Source organism: Dendronephthya gigantea, unplaced genomic scaffold, assembly GCF_004324835.1.
Source record: "Dendronephthya gigantea isolate DGI-Jeju-01 unplaced genomic scaffold, DenGig_1.0 000277F, whole genome shotgun sequence".
Classification (NCBI taxonomy): domain Eukaryota; kingdom Metazoa; phylum Cnidaria; class Anthozoa; order Malacalcyonacea; family Nephtheidae; genus Dendronephthya; species Dendronephthya gigantea.
The window spans coordinates 148,168-162,407 of NW_021163287.1; the positions used below are offsets into that span (position 1 = coordinate 148,168).

A 14,240-nucleotide genomic window follows, 5' to 3' on the forward strand; every position below is an offset into this window, starting at 1 on the left:
ATGTTTTATACAACTGGCTCCAGAATTTAACTTTAAAGCATTCAGCCCAAGTAACGAAGGAGAACTAAACAATTTTGCAACGAAGTTGTTTAGATGGTTTGGCAGACTGCACTAGCCCAGCAAATCTTGCGCATAGACACTCATATAGATATTTGTGGTTGCGCGTCGTGACTTGATTTGAACTTGGTGATATTTTGCACCAATCTTCAAAATCACACCAGTTGAAGATGTAATACCTATGGTCAACTGAATATTTACTTTGTTTCATGTTACTGATTAACTATAGATTAAATAGATCTAATCTCCGGACTATATAACCACCATTTAAATTTTGAAATTTGACACAGTGTAAATTATTTGTTAAATCCAAGCTTTGACTATTTGTTTTTTACTTCGTTGCGCAATTTTTTAAGAAAACAGTCGGAAACAGCGAAGACGTAAAATGTCTCTGGGTATAAGAACGTGTCATGCAATGAATTTAGGGTTTTTCATTTTGACTTTTTGCAGTTTTACAGTCATTTGCGGTGAGTATATATATAGTCTTGTTGTGTATAGAATTTTGTTTTATTTTCGCGTCTATAGACTATTTTTGTGTGGGGAACCCGACCCGTAAGGAATATTTGGAGTAGCTACGTGTACAAGTCTTTGAAAATATGAATACTAGAACTGTAGTATAGACATTGTTTGAGTAGACAGCTTAAGAATATAAGTATTTTATACGGTGTGCAGATTGGGATTCAGTTGACATGACGTTTGTCTATAATGTGAAACAAGAGACTTCAAATAAAGGTTTGTTCATCGCCCGCTGGGCAAAACCGTGAGCCAAAATGGTTTAAATTGTAAGTTTTGGGCAATCTATTGCAAGACACACCTACATGTTTAACGAAAGAAAATAATAAAAACAATTGAAAAGTTATAAGCTTATGTCGAGAGTGACTCAAGTCCCGTTGGGGTAGAACAAAATTTTGATAAAAATAAACAAGTAGCTACATGCACTGCATGGAAAAGTTGAACGAAGGCAATGTCGTTGGTAAACCTCTATGTCCCAAACTACAAACACAAATGTTGCCTTACAGTGTGGCAATTAAGGTTTACGCTTTGCACTAAACCTATAACTTACCCATTGATTAAAACGTTTTTGTTTATAAAGTATTTGTTTTTTTATTATTAAAACAATATTTTGTCAGGGTGCCCGACTCACAATAGGTGATTTTCAGCGGGGCCCTGGATTAAAATAAGGTACAAAATATACACAAATATTATAGAGTAGAATATAGATACGGTAAAATTAGCTACTTTTAAGGCGTAAAATAGTAAAGAAAGTATGCGATAAAAGAAGTCCGCAGACAAATTAGAGTTTACTAAGTTTCAATTAAAAAGTTCTGAAGTGTGTCTGAGATGCTTCGTATCTCGAAGGGGAGCATTAAACGTACAACCGGCGGTAGGTAAATTGAAACTAATATTTCACGAAATTAAGCTGTAAACGTATGCTAACAGCAACAAGTGAAATCTTTGCTAAATTGATTGCTTTGAGATTTTTAAAGACGGAATCTTTGTTATCTTTGTTAAAGACGGGGTGTCTTTGTCGCCGAAAGATTGGCCGAAAGAAGATTTTGACAGACTGAAAAGTTATTCAGCTCAAAGATATTTTTTTCCCAAACCATTAGCTGTGAGTCATGATAATGGTGTGGTCAGCGGGACAACCAATTCTCTCGCTGTGCATGCTGGGATTGTTGCGTTGCAACAAGGAGGAAATGCCATGGATGCCTGTGTAGCTACAGCACTGACAGGTTAAAGTCGTATTTTTATTTTTACCTGGCACTTTTTAGCGTCAAAATGCATTTCATAGTGTTCTACTCCACAAGTAACTATATTTGATTGTTACATATGTTACACTGGATTCTCTGCAGAAATAACCCTTGCAGCTGGTTGTTACGTCTCCTTCGCTGGTGTTACAGAGATACTATACTACAACAATCATGAAAACCGAGTATATAGTTTAGATGGTGGTTGGAATATTCCAACTGACCTTGACGTTGACCAAATATTGCCAATTCACACAACAAAACCAAATGGAGCATCGGTTCTTGTGCCTGGTTTTTTTGCAGGTATGTCGTAGTGCATGCAGGCAGGCGTGAACCTTACCTTCTTCTTTATTCAAAATCGCGCATTAATGCATGGTAGACACTTTTGATTCAAAAAAATTAAATCATAAGATATTTGAATTTTCAAATTTTAAAAAAAAGATGAAAGTCACGGCATTTGCATACCGTTACCGATTTCGCTGAAGTTTTATTTTTGTAAAATATTTTTTCATTTCAGGAATTGATGCAGCGGTCAAAAGGCTAGCGAACTTCGAACTCAAGACATTGTTGGAACCTGCGTTGTATTTTGCTGAAAATGGATTTAATCTAAGTCATCTCTTGGCCGGAAACATTGCAGCAAACTACAATGATGTTACATTGCTCAGAACTGAAGATGGTCAGTGAGAATCATTTGATGAATTTAAATTCTGTTGATGAAATATATAAATTCAGCAGTAAACCAAAGATGACATTATTCGTTAAACAATGTACCAATGTGACGCATGCGACCAGCTATGAATCAAGGACATTTACATGATTGGATAATCCTATAAAAAGTGAAATCAACATTTTTTTGAAGTTAATTGCACTGATGAAGGCCCAAGCCCTTCCTAAAAATCGATTATTCAGAAATATATTTTGTTAATGTTCTTGATTATGTTTAGGAAAACGACTGTTTACAAACCCTGAAACTGGTGAATATTACAAATACGGCGAACTATTCAAACAACCAGAGCTGTTAGACGTTCTTCAATCTATTGCTGAAAATGGAGTAAATGAGATGTACACTGGAGCCTGGGCGCAAGATATGGTGTCACTAGTTCAAAAGGAAAATGGTGTTATCACAATGTCTGATATGAGTTCTTACACAGTCAACTGGAAAGATCCCATAAATACGACGTATTCTGATTATGTTGTGTCAACTTCAGGTTGGTGCTGTTATATGTATTTTGATGGCATTTTGCTATCAAACAAACGCTATAGTTGTCTTTAAATTTGCCTGTGAGAAATTCATACAAACATGAATTGATTATATTTAGTTTGGATACCCATGCACAACGATTCCCTTCGGGAGAAAATTAATTTTTTCACATATTTGCTAATTGTCAATAGTACTAGTTTGGAATGTTCTAAACTCCTTAATTTAGGTACCAACAACGCTGGCTCAGGAGGTACTGAGTTACTGGAAAAACTGAATCTAATGGAATTTGCTGATCTTCGAAGTTACTCCTATCTTACAAATTCGACCAGACTCTACTGGTTTGCTTCTATAATTCGCTTTAGTAACTTCATTTCGTTATATTTACGAACAATGCCAAATGCAATTGCTATTCTTGAACGTGAATTTCAGTTGGATTTTTCACTCCGAAACAGAACATCAAAGGAATTTGCTTATTCCGTTTGGAGTCAAATGAGTAAACCTGGTGGAATGGATGAAATCAACGAGAAAATAAAAAAACTTCTAGGTAAGATTAAAACGTCACTATGTATGAGTAAAGGTGGGTGTGGTCACTCTCGCAAGGTTAAGACAACACGCAACCCAAAATAAAGTTGCGTGAAGGTGGGTGTGGTCACTCTCGCAAGGTTAAGACAACGCGCAACCCAAAATAAAGTTGCGTGAAGGTGGGTGTGGTCACTCTCGCAAGGTTAGAACAACGCGCAACCCAAAATAAAGTTTGCGTAAAGGTGGGTGTGGTCACTCTCGCAAGGTTAGAACAACGCGCAACCCAAAATAAAGTTGAGTGAAGGTGGGTGTGGTCACTCTCGCAAGGTTAGAACAACGCGCAACCCAAAATAAAGTTGTGAAGGTGGGTGTGGTCACTCTCGCAAGGTTAGAACAACGCGCAACCCAAAATAAAGTTGAGTGAAGGTGGGTGTGGTCACTCTCGCAAGGTTAGAACAACGCGCAACCCAAAATAAAGTTGAGTGAAGGTGGGTGTGGTCACTCTCGCAAGGTTAGAACAACGCGCAACCCAAAATAAAGTTGCTAGTTGTTACGGTCAGCATCCCTATATATTTATTTTAAATAGGTGGTCATACAACTGATACAAGCTTCGCGCCTCACTCTGATGGGGTGGTAGCGATGGATAAGTATGGTAATATGTGTTCAATGATACATACAATCAATAGTCAACCGTGGGGAACAGGTTTATTTGTACATGGAATTGCGCTTCCACATTCTGCGGCCATTAATAAGTATTATATCAAACAATTTAAGCCTGGTACTCGATTGAACTCAGAACTTCAGCCCGCTTTTGCATTCAGAAAAAACAGTGCCCAAAAAATAGACCTTGGGAGCCTGCAATGGCTATTTCTGTTGTTGGTGCTTCACTTCGTCAGGTGACTCCGCAGATAATAACAAGTGTCTTAGATGAAAACCTGAATCCAAATCAAGCGCTATCCCGACCCCAGCTTATGTTGCCATCATTGGGTAATTACTTACAAGATATTCGAGTACAGCGTTGTACCATTGATCAGAATGTGTTACATGAAGTACGAAGCAAAGGACAGCAAATTACGGAGATTGATGATAGAGCATCGCTGGCTATCCATGGTCTTGGCGTTTTGATATCTGTGGATAAAGATGGATTACGATATGCGGCATCGACTCCTTTCTTAGATGGTCTTGCTGAGAGTACTAGTGAGACTTAATTTTTGTGCAACTTTTTATTTTACCAACGCAACTCCACGAATCGGCCAAAAATATGAATATTTGTGGGATGGGATAATCTTAAATTTGAACAAATAAATTGTTAATAGAGGACAGACTTTTGACCATTCTTTTTGTCCTGAGCTGAAGGGGTGTCAATTGCCTTCCCCGTGAATTTTTTCCCCGTGCGCCTTTGCGTTCCGTTTTATGTTTGTCATCTCGAAATTTCTTTAGTTAATTAGAAGAGCCGCGTGTTTAGATAAAGCATTATTCATTATTTGTCGTTTTAATTAATATTTGAACCCTGCAAGTCAATTTTACCAAGCCGTCAATCATTCGTACCCTCGACATGGGCTAATGCATTTTACTTTATTTTTTAATTAAACAGACCGGCTCATCTTTGGTTTACAGCAATATACAAACAATTGCGGCCACTTTAAACTTTTATCAGTGCTATATCCACCAGCACCGATTTACAGAACTTCATGGTCATGAAATTTAACCTTTGACTACTAGATATTGCTTTTAAGTAAATTAGCTTGTAGGTCCGTCCAAGCCTTCATCAGTGGAGTAATAAGGCTAATTTTTGTCAAGAATATTATTAGATATCGCTTGTCTATCAATATCAATTGATCAATTTTGACGAGATATTGGCTTAACCGCTATCATTTAATGAGTTAGTGCACAAGCATGAAATTATTCATTTATAAATTCATGTTTTATAAAAGAATCTATTTTTATTGCATTCTGTCGAATTAGTCGAACCAAGCGGAGTAAACTTATACAAAGTTAGGAAAATTGTTGGCAAACTGGTTTAAACTGGTAGTTCTTTGGAAGGTAAAAGTTCTTTGGAAGGTAAAATTCATATAGAAAATATATATAGATTACGAACAAGGTTATTTCTATTATTCTATCGTAATGGCACAAGTTTAGGCAAGGATTTGCTAGAACCTATACAGTCAGTTTAAATAGCTACAATTGAAATATAACTATGGTAATATACCTATGGTAGACCTGTATTGTACCTTGGACAGACACAATAGAGAAAACTCAAATTTAGGGAACACCGTGTAGGCATATTACCTCCCTAGAGTCTATGCATGGATATATAAATCGCATTTCAGGAATGCGGCATATAGTAGTTGCAGTAGTTGCATATACTGTCTGCATAGCTTTTCATCTTATATATTTACAGAAGTCAAAATGAAGAGTTTCATGTTTTTTTTCCTTTTGGTGTTACAAATATGCTGTGTTTTTGTCTTGGCGGATATTTCTTCGGAAGGCCAAGATGATATTGAGAATATTTTAACTAAAGTGGACACAAGGTAAAACTTCAATCATAGATTTTGCTGTTTGAAGCCCGCTCTGTGTACGGGAAAGGAAATTAAAATTAGCACTAATTACGACAGATCAGCTCAATTAACAAATTTGAACACAATGCTTGAAATGTCTGATTCTGACAAGATCTGCAGGTAATATAAAGTTCAGTTCAACCCTAAAATAATATTCACGTGAAAATTAACTCAACGAGTGCGGAACGGCTTATTTAAACAAAATGACCTTAGAATATGACCAAGCTGGAACGAGAAAGTAACGCCCACATTCCTATTTACCCTCAAGCTTGATTGGCTAGTTTGTCATCACACCCTACCTTTATATTCACGCCTAAATCATGACAAGGCTGATTTTCTGTCTCAACATGTATTTCGTCCTAAGGGCTGGTTTTCATATGACATAATTTGTTGTAATTCACATATTGTAATTTCTTGTCATTCGGTTTTAATATGTCGATTTCCCCATAACAACGAATTACTTTGTTTTGTCTATGAGAACTTTTTAGGGCGAAAAAAAACTTTAGAAAAAGTTTGTTAGGATGAATGATCCGTTTGTTTGCTTGCGTTTAAATTCTAACCGATTGTTAGGCAAACGATAGTTTTCTTCTAAAAATTTCGATGAAGACTGATAATTCATTTCTAGTATATAAATTTAAGTCAAATGGAACGCCTGCGTATCCTTTATTAGCTGCCATGATTTGTGTTCAAATGTACAAAGATTCCCTCAACTCAGCCTCCACAACCAAACGGCGTGCACAACCAAGATCAAGATCATATATATGTTATTTACCGGCTGCGAGGTCCGGATAGAAAAATATTTTCCCGGGGTATCAAAAACGATTCGAAAACGCAGGCCGAGATTACAGCCAATCAGATTGCAGAAAAGGCTAGGATTCTGCCCGCTGCTGATTTGCAATTTTTTTTCTTTCTTTTATTGTAGTTCCACGGATAGGAAAAATCCTGTACGAGAAAAGCGGGGATGGTTCAGCAACAACAACAACAACAAAACACAACAATAATAATAATAACAATAACAACAACAATAATAACAACAATAACAACAACAATAACAACAACAACAACCGGTATTGTACAGAACCTTGTTACTGTTGGATCGGTGATAAGCATAACTCCAAAATTTATGTCGATTATCGAAAAATCTCGTGTCGAGGAAGTTCGGATTCACACGCATGCGCATTGGCGTGCCAGAGAAAGTGTGGATGTGAGTAAATATCAAATATGGTTCAATGAATGGTTCAATGTATGCTCAATTGTTAATAGATTGTATTGATTGTTTTAGACTATATCAACAGCTATAGTTACCTATGCAAAAAGATTAATGAGGTATATGATTCTCATCAAGGAGAACTTGGGTGTTACGCAAGTCACAGAGATCCAACTTCAGTCCACGGGAGGAAGAGAAGCCCAAACAACAACAACAAAACAAACAAAACACAACAATAACAACAACAACAACAACAATAATAATAATAATAACAACCACAACAATTGTCTGTGCAGACGAAAAAGAGCCAACAACAACAATAACAACAACAATAATAATAACAACAACAATAACAACAACAACAACAACAATAACCATAATAATTGTTATTGCAACTTCTTCGATCTCTGGAATAAAGTTCGTCGTCCGTACAAACAATTTTGTTGCAAAACAAGAAAATGTCCAACCTGGTTTAAGATGCATCATGGAATTTGTAGAAAACAAGTGTGTAGCAATGGTATGTCAATCCAAAAATAATCCAAAAAGGTCTAATGCAAATCCGTATGCCTCAAAACTTGAAATGTTTGTCAAGAAAACTTGAAAGTCAAGCTTGTAACAGATTTTCTGGTTCAGCAAATCTTGATTTTTATTGCAGTCCTCCGATCTTTGATCGTTATCTTTACTCAGTAAGCATCATCTACCACCAACTTTACATTTTTTTAGTTGGCGACATGCAAGATGGCTTCAAAGGTGATGATTATGCTGCTGAAAACGGCCGACTTTACAAAATAGCTCATCCTGTAGAAAGCAAGCCATATTTTGTTTACTGCTAAATATTTACTTCTGTTCTTTAATCTAAAAGTATACGATACTCTGCGGTTGAATGTATCCTGTATTTACAACTCATTCAGACTACTTTAGTTTGTGGCACTTTGTCAATTTTATAATGATCGGGTGAATAAATGTTGATTAATGATCGGAGTAATAATGATCGCATGTTGTTTTTTAAAGTCTTATATATAATATTAGATAAAATTTGTATTCGAAGCTCTTTTTGTACCGTAATTGTTTCAGTTTGAGCACACACATGCTAAAGTTAGACTTTATACAATAATTCAAATTAGATTTACTTATATTGTTGGAGCAGCCTCGTACCCAGGCGCTTTATTGGAAAACATACGGCTGCATTCAGCGTAATATAGAGATCTGTGGCTAAAACGTGCGAGCGTGCAGGGATGGTTGGGAAGGACGCGACAGGAGAGCGAAGCTTTATTTGCCGCGTCCTACCCAAGCACCTCTGCGTGCTCGCACAGATCTCTATATTACGCTGAATGCAGCCTTTATGTTTTCCAGTAAAGCGCCTGGGTACGAGGCTGTTGTTGGAGAATAACCGTTGTCCGTGCGTCAGCGCGAGGTATTTTCATTTTCTCCAGAGTTCACTCGACCTTGGCTTTGGCGCGGAACTATGTAAACCACGACTATAGGTTATTACCCTGCTCTATCGGTACCGACTTGACAACCTCAGTGCCCTCTCGAATAATGCTCCATATTAAACGACAAACACCATACAACTATAAAATATTCCGATAGAATACATGGAGGCAAGAGCCATCATTCGTTTGAAAAATAAAAACATGATCTTGGTAGATTTTTGTAGAAAGAGAAAAAAATTTTTTCAGTCTCGAGAAAATCACCCTGTCAAGTTTTCGTGAAAAAAAATTATTAAGGTAAGTAAACATTAGCATTAAAAGCGGAAAATTTTTTACCTTTTTTTAAAGTTTTAGTCGGACATTTTTTAATTTTCAGTCTTTAAGAGACACATGTTTTTAAATTTTTTTTGACTTGCTAGACTGAATATTTGCTTCAATTGCGATTTCAGATGTAATCTACGAGACTACGAGTTGCATGCTTGTTGCCTCATGACTATATATATACGCCGGTTATACACATTGAAATACATCCTTAATCCTTGTACTTTTTTCCTTTTAAACCTATTTTGAAATGCAATGTTAACTCTTGTACTTTACTTTGACTTCACTTTATTAAAAATAAAAAACAATCGCACCGTAACCATTAGCTTCACTTGCGCCGCATATAACTAACCTATATGGAAAGATAGTGCTCTAAGGCACAGGCACGCTTTAAGGTTGTGTGCGTTTTAGACGAGAAAATCAATCATGAACATTAAATTGAACCTATATATTTAAATTGTTATTTCATTTGAGAGTCTACCAAAAAGGCATTAAATAATATAAAAAGGTGTAGCCTTTCACCGCAGGTTCGCTGGTGTAGTCTACTGGTTAAAGCAGTTTAATTAAACTTCTTTGAAAAGGGTTAGGCCTAATAAAGAACGATAGGCTTTCGACAAATGACGGGGTGGTCTAGTGGTTAAGACCTTGGTCTCTCAATCCTAGGACACATGTTCAAGTCCTGGTAATGCAAAAAAAATTAGCCTTAAAAATTTCGGTATGATTTGTGAGCTTCAAAAGTTAGAATTCCCAGCCTTCAAGAAGCAAGAAGGCTGTAAATTTGAAAGAAATTGGAAGTAAAAAATAATCAGAGAAACACTTTGAACAATTTTCGCTTCTTAAAAGTACTTGAAAATTGCCAAAAAAACGCAAGTAAAAAAAAATTTAAAAACATGTGTCTCTTAAAAAGACTGAAAAAAGTTAAAAAAAGTTAAAAAAATTTCCCGCTTTTAATGCTAATGTTTACTTACCTTAATAATTTTTTTTCACGAAACTTGACAGGGTGATTTTCGACTGAAAAAATTCACTTTTTTTCACTTTTTTGAAATTCTCTAAGATTTTTTTTGACGCGGAAGTATTTTGTCTTGGGCTACCTGTGTCTGTCTTGGGCTACTGTGTCCGCTTGACACAGTAGCCCAAGACAAAATACTTTCGTGTCCAAAAAAAATCTAAGAGAATTTCAAAAAAGTGAAAAAAATTAAATTTTTTCAGTCTCGAGAAAATCACCCTGTCAAATTTTCGTGAAAAAAATTAAGGTAAGTAATGAGTTTTTTAAAAGCGGGAAATTTTTTAATTTTTTCCGTCTGACTTTCTTCATTCAGTTCAGGCTTTTTAAAAGACACGTGTTTTTAAAACTTTTTTTAATTGTGCTTTTCTTTCAATTTTCAAGTACTTTTGAACGCGAGAATTTGTTTTCATTTTTTTTGTTTCAGATTTTTTTCAATTTACAGTCTTTTGCAAAGGCCGAGAAGTCTTTTAACTGTTTTAAGGCTTCCAAATCACACCGAAAATTTTTAGGCCAATTTTTTTGCATTGCCAGGAGTTGAAACGCTTGTCCTCGGAGTGAGGAACGAATGTCTTAACCACTAGACCATCGCATCATTTGTCGAAAGCTATTGTTCTTTTTTTGACCTAATTCTTTTCGATGAATTTTAAATTAAATGGTAATTTCGGTGGAAAAAATCGAACCTTTCCCATGAGGATTCGAACATACCCTCACAGCCTGGTAGGCCGTAGCCTTAACCACTGGGCTACCGCTATAACGTATATATTAAGGCTGCTATCAACATATAATCCGATGGCCGAGTGGTTAAGGCTACGGCCTACTTGGTTGTAAGCGTAGGTTCGAGTCCCACATGGGAAAGGTTCAATTTTTCCCACTGAAATTACTATTTAATTTAAAATTCATCGAAAAGAATTAGGTCAAATAAAGAACAATAGCTTTCGACAAATGATGCGGTGGTCTAGTGGTTAAGACATTCGTTTCTCACTCCGAGGACAAACGTTTCAACTCCTGGCAATGCAAAAAAATTGGCCTGAAAAATTTCGGTGTGATTTGTGGAAGCCTTAAAAGAGTTAAAAGACTTCTCGGCCTTTGCGAAAGACTGTAAATTGAAAAAAATTTGAATTAAAAAAAATGAAAACAAATTCTCGCGTTCAAAAGTACTTGAAAATTGAAAGAAAAGCACAATTAAAAAAGTTTTAAAACACGTGTCTTCTAAAAGCCTGAACTGAATGAAGAAAGTCAGACGGAAAAAAATTAAAAAATTTCCCGCTTTTAAAAAACTCATGTTTACTTACCTTAATTTTTTTTTCACGAAAATTTGACAGGGTGATTTTCTCGAGACTGAAAAAATTTAATTTTTTTCACTTTTTTGAAATTCTCTTAGATTTTTTTTTCGGCGCGAAAGTATTTTGTCTTGGGCTACCTGTGTCTGTTTTGGGCTACCTGTGTCTGGCTTGACACAGGTAGCCCAAGACAAAATACTTTCGCGTCCAAAAAAAAATCTAAGAGAATTTCAAAAAAGTGAAAAAAATTAAATTTTTTCAGTCTCGAGAAAATCACCCTGTCAAATTTTCGTGAAAAAAATTTAAGTTATGTAAACATGAGTTTTTTAAAAGCGGGAAATTGTTAAATTTTTTTCCGTCTGACTTTCTTCATTTTTAGGCTTTTTAGAAGACACATGTTTTTAACACTTTTTTAACTTGTGCTTTTCTTTCAATTTTCAGGTACTCTCGAACGCAAGAATTTCTTTTTAAAGTTTTTTTTTATTTCAAATTTTTTTCAATTTTCAGTCTTTCGCATAGGCCGAGGAGTTTTTTACTGCTTTAAGCATTCCAAATCATGCAGAAATTTTTCAAGTTATTTTTTTTGCGTTGCCAGGAGTTGAAACGTTTGTCTTCGGGTTGGGAGACCAACGCATTAACCACTAGACCACCACATCATTTTTCAAAAGCTATTGTTCTTTATTTGACTAAATCCTTTTTGAATAATTTTAAATTAAATAGTAATTTCAGTGGGAAAAATCGAACCTATCCCTCTCAGGATTCGAACCTACGCTTACAACATGTTAGGCCGTATCCTTAACAACTAGGCCACCGAATCGTGTGTTAAATCCTGACATAAATATTATTATATAAACATCCACAGCGCCCGGTTTAAGGTTGACCAAAAAACGCAGTGGGTTTAACTCCAAGATTCGAAGGTTCAGTATGACATTGCTCAATGTGGCGATTGTGGGATTATTACTTTCCAAGATTATTACTTCCCAAGATAAATTTTTAAATTTCAGCCAAATCAGCAACGGGGAGCAAAAGAAAAAATCCCAATCGTCGTCAATTTTTTGAAATTTCAAAGTTCCGTTGAAAGTGCGTGGAAATTCTTCAGGATTAATCAGAATTGAATTCTTTCAAGAAAACAATACATTCAGTGAACACATGAAATCATACTTTGATAAATTTTAAAATTTCAGCCAAATCGGCAACGGGGGACCAAAGCAAAAATCCTAATTTTCGTAAATTTTGTGAAATTTGAAAATTCGGTTGAAAATACGTCGAAATGCTTCAGAATTAATTAGAATTGTATTCTTTCATCAAAACAATACATTTGAACACACAAAATCATACTTTGATAAATTTCAAAATTTCAGTCAAATCGGCAACGGGGGACCAAAGGAAAATTCCTAATTTTCGTCAATTTTTTGAAATTTGAAAATTCGGTTGAAAATATGTCGAAATGCTTCAGAATTAATTGGAATTGTATCCTTTCATCAAAACAATACATTTGAAAAATTTAACAAGATATTTTTAACTTTCAGAAATTTTTAAAATTTTCTATAAGCATACTTCTGTTTCTTCCCCGTCAAAAATATTTTTTCTTGTGTCCAATTTTTTTTCTCTAAATTTTTTGTCTCGTGTCAAAATTATTTTTCTTGTGTCCAAGTTTATTCCAGCCAAATATCTTTGTTTTGTGTCCAATTTGTTTCCTCACAAGTTTTTTTGTGTCCTATCATTTTTCTTCTCAGTTGTGTTAAAATTCTTTTTCCTCAGTTATTTTCTTGAGTAAAATAATTTTTTTTCCAGCCAAAATTTCTTTTCGTTTCATTTTACTTTTGTCCAATTTTTTCCTGTCAAAATTTTTATTCTTGTGCCCGAGTGTTCTTTCCTTTCAATTTTTTTTTCTAGTGTCCAATTTTTTTTTCTTGTGTCAACATTTTTTTATTGTGTCAAAATTATTTTTTCTCGTCTAAAAATTTTTTATCTTGTGACCAACTTTTTCTCCCTGTTAATTATTTGAAAATGTGTTGTCAAAAATTTTTTTTCTCGTGTCAACATTTTTTATTGGGTCAAAATTTTTAAAATGATTCCAGCCAAAATTTATTTTCATTTCAATTCTATTTCCTAGTGTTAGCGAAAATGTTTTGTGTCAAAACTTTTTTCTTGTGTCGAATTTTTTTCCTGTCAAATTTTTTTCTTGTGTCCAAAATTTTTCTTGTGTCGTCCAAATTTTTTCCTATCAATTTTTTTCTAGTGTGCAAATTTATTTTTTTCTTGTGTCAAATTTTTTTCTTGTGTCAAATTTTTTTCTTGTCAAAATTTTTATTCTTCTGTCCAAATGTTCTTTCCTGTCAATTTTTTTCCTAGTATCCAATTTTTTTTCTAGTGTCGAAATTTATCTTTTTTTTTGTCAAAAATATATAATATGTATATATAACCCCACTCCCTATCTAGTAAGCCACCCCTTTTAAGATAAAAAATTATGAAGCCGCTCCTTCGCAAAGTCCTAAAACACGTGTCTTTATGCGATCTTTTCTTTGAAGAGTTTGGTTTTGATTTTTGGCTCCATAATAGTCAATTTCATGAGCGGAAGTATTCGGCGTTGTGGTTCCTTATCTTCCATAATTTTCCTAAAATTTTCAGTGTATTTTGCTTTTCTATAGTACTATGAACGTAATACCGTTCATTTTGAAGAAAATTACTTAAGATTTTATAGATAACCTTAAAGCCCCCTTCAATTACGCCCCCTCTCTAATAACCCCCCCCCCTCCAAAGGGTCTGAAACCGGGGGCTTAATAGAGAAAATACGGTATAATATTTGTATACGCAGCGCTTTTTGTACCCCAATGGTTTCAGTTCCTGATATGAAATGGTTTTATTTGCATAATTGTGATCAAATTTCGTACATTCTACACGTAAATT

General features: G+C 34.9%; 1 protein-coding gene and 1 long non-coding RNA gene across 2 annotated transcripts; both read left to right on the plus strand.

The window, feature by feature from the left end:
* Positions 1–432: 432 nt before the first annotated feature.
* Positions 433–4,736, plus strand: LOC114541250 (acylase ACY 1 proenzyme-like). Its single transcript, XM_028561226.1, has 8 exons — positions 433–524; positions 1,572–1,790; positions 1,911–2,108; positions 2,323–2,481; positions 2,750–3,013; positions 3,233–3,550; positions 4,115–4,407; positions 4,497–4,736. Exons 1-8 carry the CDS (start codon positions 443–445, stop codon positions 4,734–4,736), a joined length of 1,773 nt encoding a protein of 590 aa, XP_028417027.1. The 5' UTR covers positions 433–442.
* A 756-nt stretch (positions 4,737–5,492) lies between these two features.
* On the plus strand, positions 5,493–7,503 carry LOC114541239. The gene is made up of 4 exons (XR_003689207.1): positions 5,493–5,589; positions 5,930–6,059; positions 7,009–7,290; positions 7,369–7,503. It is a non-coding gene; the product is annotated as an uncharacterized LOC114541239 (long non-coding RNA).
* Positions 7,504–14,240: the final 6,737 nt, after the last annotated feature.

What these genes read in the sequence shown, in the direction of transcription:
- LOC114541250 (XM_028561226.1), top strand. Translation starts at nt 443, where the DNA reads ATGTCTCTGGGTATAAGAACGTGTCATGCAATGAATTTAGGGTTTTTC. An exon ending in TGTGCCTGGTTTTTTTGCAG is followed by an intron (nt 2,109 to 2,322) that starts GTATGTCGTAGT and finishes TTTTCATTTCAG; the next exon opens with GAATTGATGCAGCGGTCAAA. An exon ending in TTATGTTGTGTCAACTTCAG is followed by an intron (nt 3,014 to 3,232) that starts GTTGGTGCTGTT and finishes TCCTTAATTTAG; the next exon opens with GTACCAACAACGCTGGCTCA.